Source organism: Glossina fuscipes, unplaced genomic scaffold (assembly GCF_014805625.2).
Source record: "Glossina fuscipes isolate IAEA_lab_2018 unplaced genomic scaffold, Yale_Gfus_2 221, whole genome shotgun sequence".
NCBI lineage: Eukaryota > Metazoa > Arthropoda > Insecta > Diptera > Glossinidae > Glossina > Glossina fuscipes.
The window spans coordinates 1327289-1344683 of NW_023998564.1; the positions used below are offsets into that span (position 1 = coordinate 1327289).

The 17395-nt window shown below is 36.9% G+C and overlaps 1 protein-coding gene across 1 annotated transcript; it reads right to left on the reverse strand.

The window, feature by feature from the left end:
- Positions 1–15636: 15636 nt before the first annotated feature.
- LOC119642277 (ubiquitin carboxyl-terminal hydrolase 14-like) lies at positions 15637–16950 on the reverse strand. The gene is made up of 4 exons (XM_038041374.1): positions 16894–16950; positions 16732–16836; positions 16271–16656; positions 15637–16190 (listed from the first exon to the last, which is right to left on the reverse strand). Exons 1-4 carry the CDS (start codon positions 16948–16950, stop codon positions 15974–15976), a joined length of 765 nt encoding a protein of 254 aa, XP_037897302.1. The 3' UTR covers positions 15637–15973.
- Between the last annotated feature and the right edge of the window lie 445 nt (positions 16951–17395).

Here is a 17395-nt window from a genome sequence, read left to right on the forward strand (position 1 = left end):
TTAAAGTAAATTTATCAATGGCCTAGGCCTACAGGGGATGTCAAATATTTTAAACAATTGCGAATGCACCTATCACGGTACCTCAAGATGGGGAAGAAAACCGTGAATGCATAAGATGAGAAAAAGTAACGACTAGGGAGGAGCAATATGTTGACCAAACAATTACCAACTGACACATCATGTTCATCACGTATTGCTGTCGTAGACAAGTGCATGCGAATATATGGTATATCATGAATTGTGAACAAAAGAATATATTAAAAAAAAAAAAAAATAAAATAAAGCACAGTATATTAAATATTAAAATATATATGTAAATATTAAAAAATAATAAACCTTTTAGTTTTGGTATACTGTACTTACATTACTCGCAGGGGTAAGCAATGGCAGCGAATAAAGGAAACGATCACTCCGTGTCGACAGAAAGTATGCAAAATAAAATATTAGAAGTGCTACAGCATCGCCACGTATTTGCTATGATGTAACTGGTACGACGTCGATTTATTGGCTGATAGTAAGCTCAGCGAAATGTGTGCAGGAAGCTACTGGCCTTTGCCAACATTTACTGTGTAGCCGCTCCGATTGTAGTGGGACCTTTTTAATTTTAAAAACATTAAAATTAATTTATTGAACGGTTGCGGTATTCTGGTAGCAACTTCTTCAATCCTGCTACGGTTACTTAGGGACAAATGAGAATGAGCATTTGTTTGATGCAAAAGATCTAAAGCGCTTTATTATCGATGAAATGGATTTACTATTATCATGTGCTCTGGAGAACTTCCGTACAGCCCTTAAAATTTTATTTACAATATTTAAAAAATCTAAGGCGAAAACGTTGAAAGCTCTTCTTGTTGGGACTTTCGGTTCGTGAAACTTGTGTGTCTGGCAAATCAACCATTGCTCTTGATTGGTTATAATTTGGAAGCTATTGTTTACGGGGTCAAATATTCAATCAACTTTCGTTCTAGGTCGAAAAAGGACGAAGTTATATTGCGTTTTCTGAAAACCGCAATGTAACTGGTCATACAGATAATCGCACCAGGATCGCATGTAGCGAAGATGACAAGGTGAAAAGGGTGGTAAAATTTTGACCAGAAAATCGTTATTCCAGAATTGGTTATTATAGCTGTTGTTCTACTGAAACCTCCTTACTAACGAATCGAAACGCAACGTAAGAAATTGATGAATGAAGAGCTTATTATGAATTATTATATATACTAATTACAATGTTAGATACTGGATTAATTGATCTTCAGATTCGAAGTGCTCGATATCTAATACATTATAATATTGAAACATCGTGGACTCAATTCAGTACACGTTTCTTAGTTGTCAATTTGCGTGTTTGGTTGGTTTGCTACAAACGGTAAAAAGTTTATTGTTCCGATAAGTGTCATGAATTAACAAACTTGGATGTTGTAAGCGAAGATGACGACATACCGATTAAAGGCGATATACGTATGATATAGCTTTTAACTAAGTGTAAATGTTAAGTGATACTCCACCAAATATTAAAAATTTGGATTTTTCTGCAATTCCTGAAAATATACTACCTTTAAACAAATTAAGTATGAAATACATTCAACTTGCTTAGAGATTATACAAACCTCTCAAATTTAATAATCTGTATATTTTATGGACAAAATAGGTGCTTTCACCCACTCACTATACCGCTCGTTTACTAAAACACAACAATCCCCACACCAAACAATGGTGTGAAGTTAGATGTTCACGGAGAACTGTAGTGTTTTTATACCAACACGATTCCTGATTCTTCGATACTTTCAAATTTATCGACGATGGTATTGTTATAACATAGAGAAATTTGCCTTTGTCATCAGAAATGAGTAGTACCCAACGATAACGACCGTATGTGGGATTCAGCGATTACCAAGAAAGTGCAGAAGTGGGTTATGGATGACATTAAAGATAATCGTGTACGTGATTATTCTGCTGATGTTGTATTAGCATTTTTTATTCGCAAAAATAATTTTAATTTTTGTGTTCTAAACAGAATAAGATTTAGCTGTAGATTTACACATTGTCTTAAGCAAAACAAAAAAATGTCCTAAGATAATTCAGTTACTCGTGAGCATAAATTTGACGTGAATTTGTGAATTTTAATATTAATTTATAGCTTTCACCTTACAATTTCCAATCACGGTATTGGGCAACCACAGCCAAACGAGAGGTTTGGCATTTGTGACTAGGAGCAAAGAAACCATTTCTAAATGGCCTTATGATAACTGGTAGTTAGACACTCATACGACGACGTTCGTATAAATAAAGAGAATGAAATTTACACGGAAAAATCTTTGAATTTCGAGTAGATTTGAATTCGTTTGTTTGAAAGAATGAACACAAGCGGTGGTAGCGGTAGCCCACATAGCGCAAATTACAGGCGAGCAAGAGCAAAACGTTACTGACCATTTCAAAAACGTATATATAAATAAAAAACCATACAACTACAATTACAATAACAAACGGATCAGAAAAACATCGCATAAGCGAATTACAAATGAAATTATTTCTGTGTTTCTTTCCCCGAAACAGCCACTATAGTGTATTCACTTGTTTTTGAGTATATTTTGTATATGTTGAGTTTTTTTTTTTTTTGAACCCGGAGAGCGAAATTTCATAACAAAATTTTAATCATGGATGAACGATTTGGGTTCGATAAAGCATGGTACGAACACATTGTTTTAATTTATATTATTTCAAATATTCGTAGAACACTGTTTCGATCAACACAAGACGGGGATTCAATAGAACACGGTATCGGTTGCCTTTATTTATAGTACGCCACCAGTGTTTCACTGTAGCACAGGACGAATTAAACGAGTTGTACGAGAGATACCTGTAAGGCGGTCATTTGGTTACGACTAAGTTTATTTTCAATTTATAAGGTTGCGCCTAAGTTTATTTTCAATTTATAAACACAACCATTTGGTTGCGCCGAAGTTCATTTTGAATTTATAAGGCTGCGCCCAAGTTTATTTTCAATTTATAAAAAGAACCATTTGGTTGCGCCTATGTTTATTTTTAATTTATAAGGTTGCGCCTAAATTTATTTTCAATTTATAAACACAACCATTTGGTTGCGCAATACCTTATTCAACTGTTGTCCCAAGAAAAAATATTAAATTATTTAAAAGGGTAAAAAAATTTAATTTGAAGAACGTTTTTGGATTTATTGATTAAAACAAGCAGACAAAGGGCGAAATTATTAACATGATGGTGATCTCAAGAAATTAACTAAATATATGTATTAAAGTATTAAATGAGGATTAGATGAATATTTTCCGCAAGGTTAACCTGATTTTCAAGTTTCCGCGTGTGGAATTTGTAAGAGTGCGTTCGTGGTAGACCCATCAATAATATAATAACACTACGGCGCATAAAATAACTCTGGAGTTTATAACGTTTTTTCTAAAATATTTTTTTTTGGTATGTTGAACAGAGATGGACTAAGCCAATAGATTTGTGGCTTATATGTCCAAATTGTTGTAATTTTTAGTCCCGATTATGTATAAAACGTAACAAAAAAAAAAAGAGCGGCCGTAATAACTGGAGTGAGCATGTTAAATGTAATTGTGTGTGTGTGTGCTTGTTGAGTTCTTGAATGTCGGACAGTGTTGCAAACTTTGGCTGAAAACGAAAAGGAATGTCATGGTAATTGAAAATGATTGAACGCAAAAAAAGAAAAAACAAAAAAAAAAAAATGGAAAGAGGAGGAAAAAGAAAAATTCTAAAAGGATAAATTGGCTTTTCTAATAAAGCGAGTTAGTTCCCCGAGATGAAGTACATTTTTTGCTGCAAAGAGATCGAGGAGACAGCCATATAACTTGAAGAAGCTAAAGGAATCTCTAATGCCATCAAGCCTGTGACATCTGAAGATTAGATGCTCAACAGACTCAACAACATTGCAAACTTCACAAACATCACATGGTATAGCGCGAATCATTTATAAATAAACTTTGTCATAAGTGTGACCACTCATGAGTCTATAAAGAATTTTGATTTCCCAGGAATTAAGAGAAGATACAGAGAAGGGTTTGAATTGAAATGTGGGATTTAATTTATAGAAAAGATGATTGGATTTAACGCGCGCGATTACTATAAATTCCTCCGTTACCTGTTGAAGGATGAGGTTGCGAATTGCCCGAATTGCTTCGTTGGGAGTTTATTTGATGCACAAAATTGTCCCATCAACGCGAGCTCTCCCTGCATGAAAGTCGGCTTTTACATTTAAAAACAAGCCGCAGTGGCCAGGTACCCAAACGAGGTGACAGTCATCCACTTGAGATTCGTGCAACGTCTTGTGAATGTCAAACACATATTGATTTTCTGCATCTCTTTTATTTATTAGAAGTAGAGCTGACCTGCTGTCGGAAAAAATAACAAAACGTCTGATATCATCGGAAATAGCAACCATGATAGCATGTCGAATGGCGAGCAACTCAATAAAAGTAGAGGAAAGTTCCTCTTCCACTTTGACTCGAAGTATTGTTTCAGATAGATGTTTCACGACCGCGAAGCCAGATACATTATGTCCGACGGAACCGTCAGTGGCATATATACCATATCCGTTGTTGTAATAAAAAAGGAGCTTTTCTTAGCATAACAACCTTATACAAGAGAAGTTGACATTTTGTTTTGAGGTAGAGATCGGTTCGAGAATGTTCATGAAGACTTTGCATTTGCTGGTAATGAAATTCAAGGGCCTAATTGAATCTAACTTATCAAAAATATGACGAAGTTTTTGATAGCAAAAAGTATAGCTGCAAGTGACAGTGTCACTGAGAGATATAATTTCCTGAAAAAAGGAAGGATTTATCATCTTGACTTTAATTAACTCCTTGGCAGTGCAAAAAAGGCCTCTTTCGGAAACTGGCCATTCACCAGATATAACATTGAGAATATGTTGAGGAGTTGTGGGGATCAGTCCAGTACAACGCTTTAACATTCGGTTTTCAAATCCTTGTATACGTTTTTCAATATATTTTGGGAAATTGCAACATATGGAATGTCCAAATTCAATTTTGGATCGGACTAGAGATTTGTAAACGGTCAAAGCATTTTTGGGAGGCAAGCCTGCCTGATTGTTTGTCATGAGTTTGATGATGTTGCATCCAGACTGACAATCTTTGAACGCCTTTTCATAATGCCCACGAAGGGTTAAGGTCATTTAAAATTTTCCCAAGAAATCGAAGAGATTTTACCTGATTAACTTGGGTACCTTTGATAAGAAGTCTGATTTCACGTATAGAGCCTTTGGCAAAATAAATAGTGTTTGTCTTGCTGGGGTTAAAATATAAATTAAGATCAGCGCATGCATCGAAAAACAAGTTCGCTTTCATCGAGAGGTTATTGACAGCTGCTGGAAAAGATGAGTCCGCAGATACGATTAGAAAATCGTCTGCATATTGAAAAATGTGAGTTTTGTCATCTTGAAGATCATGCAAAGAAGCTGCGTATAAATTGAAGAGTATGGGGCTTAAACAACTGCCTTGTGGGATACCGCCGCATATTTCAACTTTTTCAGTACCCATCCCCAACACACGTTTGGATAAAAAATTAAGTATCCACAGCCGCATTTGAAGAGTAATCGAAAAGTTTAGGAGAATTCTACTGAGCTTAATCAAGTTGACACTGTCATAGGCTTTGCTGATGTCCAGGGAGAGCATGACAACCCTTTTCCCTGCTTTTGTTAAGCTGGTTATGAGAAAACATAGTTCATTAACGCACATATTCGTAGATTTGCGTTTTTGATAGGCGTAAGACCGAGCTGGAATAATGTTCTTAGTTTTCAGGAAAGCAGTTAGTCTCTCCTTAACCATGAGGTTGATGGCCTTTATGAATACAGATATTAGTGAAATTGGTCTGAAGCTACTTAAATCATTTAAGTCTTTACCTGGCTTGGGAATGGGAACTATTTTGATGCAACGCAAATCAGAGAGTATAAAGTTGGTGGACCAACAGTTGTTAATTGCATGCAAAAGCATGCTAAAGCTTCCTCCAGACAGTGCTGTGAGCATGTCATACTTGACTCCATCACAACCTGCAGCAGTAGCTCTCTTTCTGGAATGTAAAACATACATTACCTCATGCAATGAAAAGGGTGTGTTACTGATACTACTAAAAGGAATTGAAGGCATTGTAACAGGATTAACAATTGGAATGTAGCTCTTGAGCATATCTAAGTATTTTTTATTATCACGGTCATTCCATACAGCACAACCGCTTAATTTTCGACTAGAATGCCGATGACCATTGATGTAATTACAGAAGGAACGTGGGTTGCCGTTACCACATAACTCTTTAATGGAGGCTCTATGTGCCCTTTTCGCCTTTCTAACTGCAGACCTCCATTCTTTCAGTATTTTCATATATTCAATGTAGTTGGCTGGATTGGCAATATTTACTCATTTTTTTTTCTTGCAGCTTGGTATTTGCGGAAAAGTGTTGACAGGGAAGGATTCCACCAAGGTTTAGGTGAGAAGGACTCAATGTCAGGGACGTTGGTTCTAGCAGACATGATCACAGACTGAAAGGCACTTTGAATTGATGATAAATCAGAAGGAAGCTCAACTTTAGACAGACGGTCCATAAGGAAGTTGCGTGAAATGAAATTTTCTATTTTCTTGACGGAATTGTTACAACTATGGAATATAATGGGGGAGTGCTGACTTTTGCCAATGGAAACATTGGACGTGTTCCAGTTGAAAGATAAAATAGTTGAGTTCGAGAAAGTTAGATCCAAGACACTGCTCACCGTGCGACCGCTCCGGTTACAGTGAAAGGTAGTATTGCCGTTATTTAAGACCCTGAAACTGCTGCAGTAAAAAGTAGCATTAGGCTATGAAAAGATTCGGTTTCAGGTTGATGGTTTTGATGATGACAATGTCAACGGCAGAGTTATAGGGAATACGTCTGAAATCGATACCTTTCTTAACTAATACACCACCATAGCCATCATTTCGGCATTTGGTGGCTGAGGCATAACTCGAAACTTTAACTTCGAAACAATTTTCATCTTTCAGAAAAACTTCACTTAAGATACAAAAATGAATCTTGTTTGAGTTTAAGTAAAAATCTAGAAAAGATAGGTTACGTTGGATACTTTGAATATTATATTGTAAAAAGGATATCATGTTGAAACTTGAGAAAGAAGCGGATTTTCTCGCAGTACTGGATGCTCGAACGGGGCAAGAAATAGCACAGACAGACATTTTTTCTTCAAATTCTTTAATAAGATTGTGAGGGATCATCGGACGGATACTTTCTTGAATCGCGAGAATCAATCAATCTTTCAAGTTCTGAAAACCGCAAATAGTTGTTTGAAATTTTCGGTCCAAGAAGACTTGTTCCAGACGACTTGGGGGGTGTATTGGGAGAAAGCTTGGTGGGTGAATTGATAAGAGATTTGGAGGGAACCAATTTCCTTTTGACGACAGCATTGTATTTATTTTTGGTTAAGATTTTGTTGGCATTTTGATTATCATCCTTGGTCGAAATTGCAGACGTGTTCCCCAGTGGAGGGAAATTGCCGTCATCAGTGTTGTCATCGAGACATTCGAAATAATTTTCGGGAAAATTCTTTTTGACCTCTTTATACGAAAGATTTTTAATCGCCATTATCCTGTTGATGTTTAATTCAACTTCCCTATTAGGGCAACACTTATTGAGAGCGTTGTGCTCACCTAAGCCACAGGACAAGCACTTCATCGCCTCACAATTTACACACTTCAGAGACTTTCCACAGTTAAGGCACCTGCTCTCTTTGGCTTTGCAGAATTTAGATACGTGACCGTATCTGCCAGACTTAAAGCACTTCTTTAAAGTAGGTAGGTAAAGTACTCAACCGGCAGATTACAATAGTTAAATTTTATTGTCTTAGGGAAGGCGCTCCCTTTGAAGCCAACTTTGATGCTGGTTGTGGGAATCCACTCGTCTTTGTTGTTGGGATTTCTTCTTTGGAAACGGACAGCGGACTTAATCGGAATATCGGATACGGCGTTTTTACTTATATCATCGACACTATATGTGCATGGGACGTTTCGAACAACCACAAATCTCTCAGTGAACGACCTCGGTATGTACGCTTTTAAATTCTTTTTATTAAATTCATTATTCATAACAAAATTGTTGGCATTGGCAGCGGAGCTGAAAAGCAGTTTGGCTCTACCCATGCTGACAACTTTTAATTCTTTTAAGCCGTACGTACCGAAATCCTTCAAGTAATCATAGAAATAGAGATTGGAGTTAATATTGATGCGATTTCCTTCTGCGTCCGCGCACGTTTCAACAAAAACGACAAAATTGCAGTTGGAAAGGCAATCGTACAAATTAATCTCGAGATTTGGGGTGGCTGTGGCAGAGGGCTTGTCGGTAGCCTGTTCACTAGGCGGAATTAAAACGTTTGCGTTAGCCTCTCCGTTATCAGATAAAAGAATATTATTCTCACCCATTTTCGATCTCTTGGTGTGCCCAGTGGCGTTCATGTAAAAATTTTCAAAACAGTCTCTATTTGTAGTTATAAGATCAGACCCAGTCTCAATAGGGAGACGGGCTGATGTTGTTTTGGTTGTTATCACAGGGAACACAAAACGAAAAAATCACAAAGAAAAAAAAATAGAATAATAATTGAATATATGTATTGCTTCTTAATTTTTTTGTCACGAGAGATTCCTCCTCCTTCCCTCCTTTTCCTTCTTTAAAATTGTTTTCTTTGGTTATTTTATTACTTTATTAAACCTCTTTTCCTTTTTTCAAATATTTAAAATCTCTTTCTTTTTTTTTTTTTTTTTTTCACTAACACCGGTAAACACAAAAATTATCCAGCTGCCGTTTGCGGAGATGACGTGTTGTGTCAAGTGTGAATGAAATGCGAATGTTTCTAAAATTTTAAATCTTGATCAGGAGAAAGCGTCTGAGATTTTCGGACTGGATTCTGTTCTCATTCATCTATTTTTATAGTTTTAACGACTTTAGACGCAAATGGTGTGAAAGGGTTTTTGACGGAATTTCGCTTTAAAAAGTTATAAATACCTCCATATACATATAGAACATTATCATCAGGACGCTTACTTGTTTTTCATTTTCATTATTTCATATCTTATTATAAAAGAGAGAATGTGAAACGTCTACAAATTAATTGGAGCCTTTGATCAAGTACTTCGTACTTCCGCATAGAATCGGAAACGTCTTTGGCTAAAGGGCAGACGGGAGAGAGTTTTTGTAAAGATTTAAATTAACGGAAGCTGTTTTCTGATATTAGGAAAACCTCTGCGTTGTTCTTCGAGCATCTTTGGAATAATTGAAAATTGAAAGCGATTGCTAATTATTTAAACATATTAAGCAAATATCTCATACCGTCAAAGAAGAATTATTGTCGATCTTATATGCCAAAGTAGTTTCTTTTTTTCTTACGCCTTCTGAAATATGTCTGAAATTCTCTTTCTTGCTTCTCATGTCGATCGATGATAATCAAATTTTTAACTTAAAAGAAACCTTTTTAAATAAAAGTTTACTTCCAACACTTACTTGCTTATGAAAAACGAAGTTAGGGGGAGAAACTGTTTTAAGAAAAAGGGGACTCCACGTACTTTCCTATCCGGAGAGCATTACTGTTCAACAACTGAGTCGTGATTACAAAGAAACAGAAGGAGAAAACATACCATTTCATCGTGTGGGCTTTGACACGTTTGAAGATTTTTCCCATTCTTTACCGGATACTATAAAGGTAGAAAGGCTTGGTTTATGGACGCTATTGGGTGAAAACTTATTGAACTTAAACATGCATTTCAAAGTTTCATATCCTTTTCAGATCACTGGTAAAGGTTCTCAAGCGGTGGTTAATGCTGTTAGGAGTGAGAATACAAAACACCTAGAGAAGATGATTCGGGAACAAAAGAGACCACGGAAACGTGGTAGAAGGTCGGGTCGTGTGCCAGTGCGTTCTCACTCAAGGTCAATCAATTGGCGTAATGAGCGATCATTTCGCATACCCACTGACAGAAGGAATCAAAGTTCCTACTTTAGTAATAAAAATAGATTGAATGAACCAGAACTGGCGCCGCTTCAAATACTTTCTAGAAATTTTCAAATGAATCGTCAAAGCCGCATTGTCTTTTTGCAACGCCCACCCAAGTTAGGAAGCAAGAAAATAAAGATTCTAGCGTAAATTACGCAAGTACTAACGGGAAAAATAAATTCCCAAGACCAGCTTTTGTTTTGCCAACGCCTACGTCAAAGTGAAGAAATTCAAGTAAGCGCGTGTGAACGGCGGGAGTAACTATGACTAGAACGCGAGAAGACGGCGAAAGAATGGTTGAAGCAGTGCGACAATTTCTATGCAGCCGCGGAATGAAACTAAATGCTGCAAAAAGTGCAATGCTATGCTTCCGCACGTTGCCCAGCAAAAAAATGTTGCTGTAGACGAAACACCCCTCAAGTGCGGCGCAGACTACATTCGGGCAGCGAGTGTTTGGAGCCACATTAAATACCTGGGATGCGATTTCTCACTCCTTGGAGAAGTTCCGTCCACCTGTGAAGCTCTATTCATCCAGCTAAAACGGTTGAAGCGCGCCCCACTGAAACCGCATCAAAAAATGCGTATTTTGAAGGACTTTTTAATACCGCGCCTCATCGCATGCATGCAGCAGCCAAGTATTACGAGGAAGATGCTGAAAGAAGCTGACTGTAAAATACGGGTGTTCATCAGGAATACTCTCCACTTGAATGTTCACTGCCATAACTCAGTGGTCTACGCCGCTGTCAGAGATGGGGGATTGGGTATCTTCTGCTTACACGAACGAATTCCTGGCATAATATTTCAACGCATAAACAAACTGCGAGAGCGCGACGAGTTATTCGCTGCAATATTGCAAGCCGATAACAAATTGTTGATGCGTATCGAAAATTTAACGTCACCAATAAGTGGTAATGCCGCAAACCGAGAACACCATGCGGCTGCACTGAATGCATCTTTCTCCGGATGCAACGGCTTGAGACAAATGGCGAATAATAAATGCAGCAGCCAATGGCTCTACGATCCGCCACAATTCTGGTCCGGTGAGGATTATATTAAAGCAGTTCAACTCCGCTTCAACCTTCTCCCATGCAAGGGAATCCCATCAAATCCGGCTACAGAACGCCGCTGCCGAGGTGAACACTGCAGGCGTCAAGAAACAGCGTGCCATATATTGCAGGCATGCAGCACAACACATATTGATAGAATTAAACGCCACAACACTGTTCAAGACATCGTAGCTGCACGCAGCAGAAAGCAAGGCTGGGCAGTTGACGTAGAAAAACATGTCTACGGTCGGGACGGCATTATGAGAAAGCCTGATCTCATACTTCGCAAAAACGAACAAATAATAATATGCGACATAGGTGTCCACTGGGAAGGCGAAGAAACTCTGCAACATTTCTATAACGCGAAAATCAACCACTACAGCTCTGAAGCGTTTATAGGAAAGTTGAGAGACCTTTACCCAGGAAAAGCGATAAATGTACTGCCATTCATAATGGGAGCAAGAGGAGCATGGTGCCGAAACAACAGCAAACTGGCCAGCCTCCTTAACTTCACACAGACGGAGATCAGAACAATTGTTGCTTGTGTACTAAAAGGTGGAATAATCGCGCACTCACGCTTCATGAAGCACGTGTGGGAGCGACAGAATTATTACGATTGTTAATAATTCCAAAGGCAACGGCGGCCAAACATTTCGCCGAAATTGGGTCAGCAACACCCCGTTTTATTGTTTAACTATTTAGCTAAACACTCATTGTATTATATTATCTTACTACTTTATGTGTTGTTAAATAGAATAGAGTGGTAAATGCATTATGCTATAATTTTTGTAAACTTAAATAATTGAACAATAAAAATGATTTTAATAGCCAAATGCCTCGTCATCTAATTAGTGACGCGCATGAATGGATTAACGAGATTCTTTCTGTCCCTATCTACTCAGTTGTGTTTTGATGTTTACGTTGAATACATGTGCGCAAATAAGTGTGTAATAAAAAGTATAAAAAAATCGTTAAAAACAAACAGAAAAATTGTCAAAAAATAGTGTTTGTGAAATAAACATTTTGTGTGTAAGGGGCATATATTCATATTGCCAAAAACTGAAATAAATCTCTATAAAACTGAAAAAAGGTAAAATTTTTTTTTTCCTTTATAAAAATAATTTGCAAAAATTGCTACATATGTTTTTGGATGCGCATGCGCACTAAAAGTAAACAACACATTATAAGACAAGACAGATTGTTTCAATTCCAATCTGTTTCTTCTAAAGTAAACTACACAAGACAAGACAGTGTTTCATTTCCATTGTGTTCTTGCCATATACATTATAAGTCGGGACGAATAGTTTCGTTTCCGCATCGTTCCTTTCATAAAAATAAAAATAAACAAAAATCAGAGTGTTTTACTGCCATTGATGATTTTGCCTCTACAAGTCGAATCAGATTGCATCGATTTCGCATTGTTCCAGCTGTAATTTTGAACTTTCACTATTTGCGGTTTTACTGGGCCGATTTTTGGCCCAGTGCTGTTTTGGTGCTGTTGTAATTGCTGAACTGATATTGGTGCTGTTTTTGCTGCATATCCTCATTGGAGTGCTGCTCTTCTACATCTGTGCTGCCAAATTACGTTTACTGTTTTTGCTGAGGTGCAGTTAAACTTATTGAGGACTGCTGCTGGGCGTTTGCTGCAACTATGGGCAGGGGCCTTAAGAGGGAGAAAGGGGGGTCTCTTGCAGGAGTGTCTGCGGGGTCCGGCCGAGGTCAGGATACTTCTTCTGACGCGGACATGTCGTCCGACTCCGAGGTGGTTGTGTTGGGAGAGTTGGCGCAGAACTCCAAAAAGCGCGGGGCAAGTCGTGTCTCCGAGTCCGGTGATGAGGCTAAGAAGGCCAGGGGTGAAGGAAATAAAAAAAAAAGAGAGAGAAAAAAAAGAAAAACAATGAAAGCAAGATGTCCGTCGATGCCTACAAATGCTAGAAAACAAGAACGAGTGAATATTCCCGTAACTTTTGGAGGGATTAACTGATCAAATCAAATCTCCTATTATTCGTGGCAGGTCAGAATGGCTAAGGGCACATATGCCCACAAGCATTCCAATAAATGGCATACAAGTATTACATTTGTATCTGGATAACTCAAAGGGATCAATTTTTTGCGCCTTATCCCAGGGATTGATATAGCATAACATAAAAGTAATAGATGAAAATGAAAAAGATCTTTTTTAAAATAAAAAGAAGTGTTTCAGCACGTGCCAAACTTCAAATCATCCAGGAAATTTTCGTTTTGCAGTTGAAGAGGTTTAGAATCGTAAAACAACTGCTGCTGCTAGTACAACATGGTTCAATGGAAACCGAGTATACGCCTCCGTACGTCCAATACTCCGCGCCTCCTCACAATGAATGAATATTCGCTATACTCCAAAGGTAAGTTTGCATTTATCTTTACTCATTGTTATTTATAACTTATTTACTAATTTCTATTTAATTTTAGATTGACAAACATGATATGCCGCCGCTCACTGCCAGCCCATAAAAACGAATATGCGCCTCCGCGTGTTCACTTCTGCGCGCCTCCTCACAATGAATGAATATTCTCCTATATGCTGTACCATTTTATATCTGGTTCTGATGATGGTCTGGCTATATTTTGAGATATTAAGTTGTTAACCGAGCCTCTGGCATTTGAACTTGAAGGTCATGAAAGCGGCGTTAATGCTGTAACTGGTCTACAATACTACAAGTGGTGAATGGCTTTTGACTACTGCAGCGGCGGATTCAACCATCAAATTATGGTCTTGTAGACATAAGGAAAATGTTTTGCAGTGTATTCAAACTATTCCGTGCACTTTAATATATGCTACAAATTACATTACAACCTATACTAAGGTATAAGCTATGAGTTGATTAATTCGTGTCTTTTCGCCATATATCTTTATTTTTGAAACGGAGTCTATTAAGTCAAAAAGCTAAAAATATTAAATTACTACACATCACTTTTGACTTTTATAACTTTCGGACATTTTTCTGATTTGGAGGTTTAAGTGGACGTTACTCGGATAGGGTACGATCGAGGGTGTAGGATGGTTGCCACATAGGGTAGTTTGTTCGCTTCCAGCATGCGCTTATGCTAGAAGACTTAAAAATCAGTTCCAATATGGTGGATGTGGAAGGCGTATGGAGTAACATCATAAGTCCATTGTAAGGACATACGGTGGATCGTTTTTACAGATGTCAAATGGAAATGATGAAATAATCAGCGGTGACATTCTTCTTCCTGTTATAGATGTCGTTTATGCCGTTGTTGAAGCTAAACTGCAACCGCAAAAAGCAAAAAAAAAAAAAAATTGAAAATAAATAGTAAGCCTTAACTTGTTATCATAATATATTTGGATTTTTGGAGTTGAAATTAAGATGTATTATTAAATTAAATTTATTTAGGTATGATTCCTATTACCATAATCCAAATAATCAAATATTTTTTACAAATTTTTTCATATAAAGCCAGAAGTGAACTGGTATTAAAGATGGCAAATCAATTGCATATGTTATGTGAACTTACTAACAGTAACTAAAATTGGCTTGTGCATCCCAAAAATTCCTTTTTTGCTTTAAAAAACACTTTTCAAAGAAATTTTTCACCAATCACTTCTTCTAATTGCACCCTATTGGACGCCTCATCGCGTAGAAAATGCCAATTATTTCATATTGGAATCCGCGGATAGTGTAAGTCAATTCACGGATCGTATTCATTTGAAAGGTTCTCAGATACAGGAGAAATTTTTCGATTTGTTGGAATATATTGGTTTCCAGCTGAATTTTGTACATTACAAAAAATTGGTATCGTTATCACTTCTGCTTATAAATAATCACTCTCCGTCTGGGACACCAAAGTATGCTTTTAATATCTGCGAAAAGACATTGACAGAAACCAAGCAACCGAGGTATTGTAATGATAAGAAAAATATGTTTTTAATCCTTTACTTCATTAACCCAAACTCCGTGGAGTGAAATACGGCGCTGGGAGATTTTAAGTTATCGCACGTCACTTGGCGTATCAGTGGTAGCTCCGAATATGTAGTATTATCGCGACATCTGGTGGAGCTAACGTTGTCATGAAAATACTTTCAACGTCATATCTGTAATGCTTGAACGTCTTTTGGAATGGTATTAAAATGGTATTCTTAAATGTTCTCAATATTCTCTTTATTTATTAAATTGAACCCAATTTAGTAACAATATGACATTTTTCAGAGCGCATCTGTATTTACAACAACGATAATTAGTTGGATTTTGCGTGTTTTTGATAGACATCTTTAGATATTCTTCAACATCTGTTAACGTTGAACTGCCATCATTCCATCGTAACCCATGAAAATGATTATACAACCAGTTGTTTGTAGTTCTATCCTTCCCCCCTAAAACTTTGAATATTTGAATGGAGGTCTCATTAAACAGTCTTAAACAGTCTTAAACAGTTGTTAACAGTTCAAAACACTTTGTTAAAACAGCGAAATTCCGGATCGAAACTATATAAAAAGTCATTAAACAGTTTTAAACAGTTGTTAACACTTGTAAACACTTTGTTAAAATAGCGAAATTCCGGTTCGAAACTATATAAAATGTCATTAAACAGTCTTAAACAGTCTTTTTATCTTTCTCCGCCAGCGGATCTTTGGCGGTTTGGCGGTTTTGTTTGTTATCTTCCATCTCTTTGAATTTTCCACGCATTGGACTTAGTTTATTTTGTAAACCCGGAGTACATAACTCAAATGCATCGAAATCGATTAGAAATTTAATATCCTTCAAAACTTTCGCATTAATGCCTTCCTTTCCTTTGTATTGGAAACGAACGAATTGAACAGTCAAATAAGCTAGTAGGCGACTTATCAAATACTACAGGAAATATATTTAAAATGAGAATATTTCCACAGATTTCATATAACGGAACTTACTGATCTGCTGTAATTGGCATCACGACCTAAGGATTCTGAAAATTTCACTGAAGTCTCGTTCATCTTGGATTTTAAGCCGCTAAGCATATACTTAACTTCGGGGGAAATGAAACAGCTTAATTGTAAAAAGTTCTCTTTGCCGACTGTGGGTTCCTCTTCCGGACTCTCGCTACAACTCATTTTTACTTCAAAAGCGCCCCTGAAATATTGTTCAATAAAAGAACTAAAGGCGATTTAATTAAAGTATTAAGAATTTTGTTATTTAGGTAGCAAACATACCTGTATTTCTTAATTTGTTCCTTCGCGTCAGCAGACTCAGTATTGTCTATAGCTGGCAGTTTTCGTTGTAACATTTTCAACAGTTCCGACCAACACTCATTGGCATCCTGTTGCCGGTATGTGCCGTTTTCACCTGTTTGCGAGAACTGTAGAAAGGCACTGTAAAATGTTTGAAATAAAATTATAGGAGTAATAGTGCTCCCCCGTTCCATTTGTGTAAATAAAAATTTTAAACCCCATGTAATAGCCAGCGAATTATCATCAGCATTGTCTACACGGAAACTGTCCAATGCGCTGCGCAATTCGGGCACAGCATGTAGGCATTGTAAAGTAGCACTAAGATAAGAAGTATTTCCCAAATTGGTGAGACCTGCTGGTAACTCCAACTATGACGACGAAATAAATAAATTTTTGCAATCTTTACACAATGATTTAATTTTTTTTAATTTTAATTTACACACCGCTGTAGCCATTTCTATTTCGTTCATGTCTTCAATAAACTTGACCGGCTCTGATGGTTGTTGTGGTACTTCTTTCTTAGTGCCCAAAAGAAGAATAGTCGCCCTCTTAAAAAGAGATGCTTGCATTGCCAATGTATTTAAAAATTTCGCACATAAACTTACCTCGTTTGTTTGCAAATTCCACTCCTCATCTTTAAGTATTCCGCCTTTGCACATCATCTTTTAGCGTGCTGCGCAGTATTCCCCTGTTGACATTGCCAAAATTAGAATTAAAGGAAAAAATCTGACAGTTGCGAAACAAATAAAACCAAATCAATAATATAAACAAACGATGTTAATAATTTATTAATTTTTATTATTTGAAATTTCTTTTACAGCATTGTTACAAAACACATTCTATTCACTTTAATAAATAAAATTTAATCAATTTATATTGATTTGCACAAAAATCTTTTGTATATGTAAATGACATCTTTCACTATATAATGACCAGTTGTAAATAGGAAAACACGGTATGTGCAAAAAAAAAACTTTTCTAGAAACACTGTAATAGGCTTGGCCTCGTTTCATTGTAGTAATAGTAGGTAAAATTTTTGCAAATCCATGCAACAGCCAAAAGGTCTTAAAACGTGTTAAGCTAGTCGATGCAGAATTCCCCTCCTAA

Excerpts from the sequence above, each read along its gene's own strand:
- LOC119642277 (XM_038041374.1), bottom strand. The coding sequence starts at position 16,950 with ATGATGTGCAAAGGCGGAATACTTAAAGATGAGGAGTGGAATTTGCAA. Across the intron at positions 16,837-16,893 it reads GGAATTTGCAAACAAACGAG|AGGGCGACTATTCTTCTTTT; the intron begins GTAAGTTTATGT and ends TCTCTTTTTAAG. Across the intron at positions 16,657-16,731 it reads AAATAGAAATGGCTACAGCG|TTGGAGTTACCAGCAGGTCT; the intron begins GTGTGTAAATTA and ends TCGTCGTCATAG.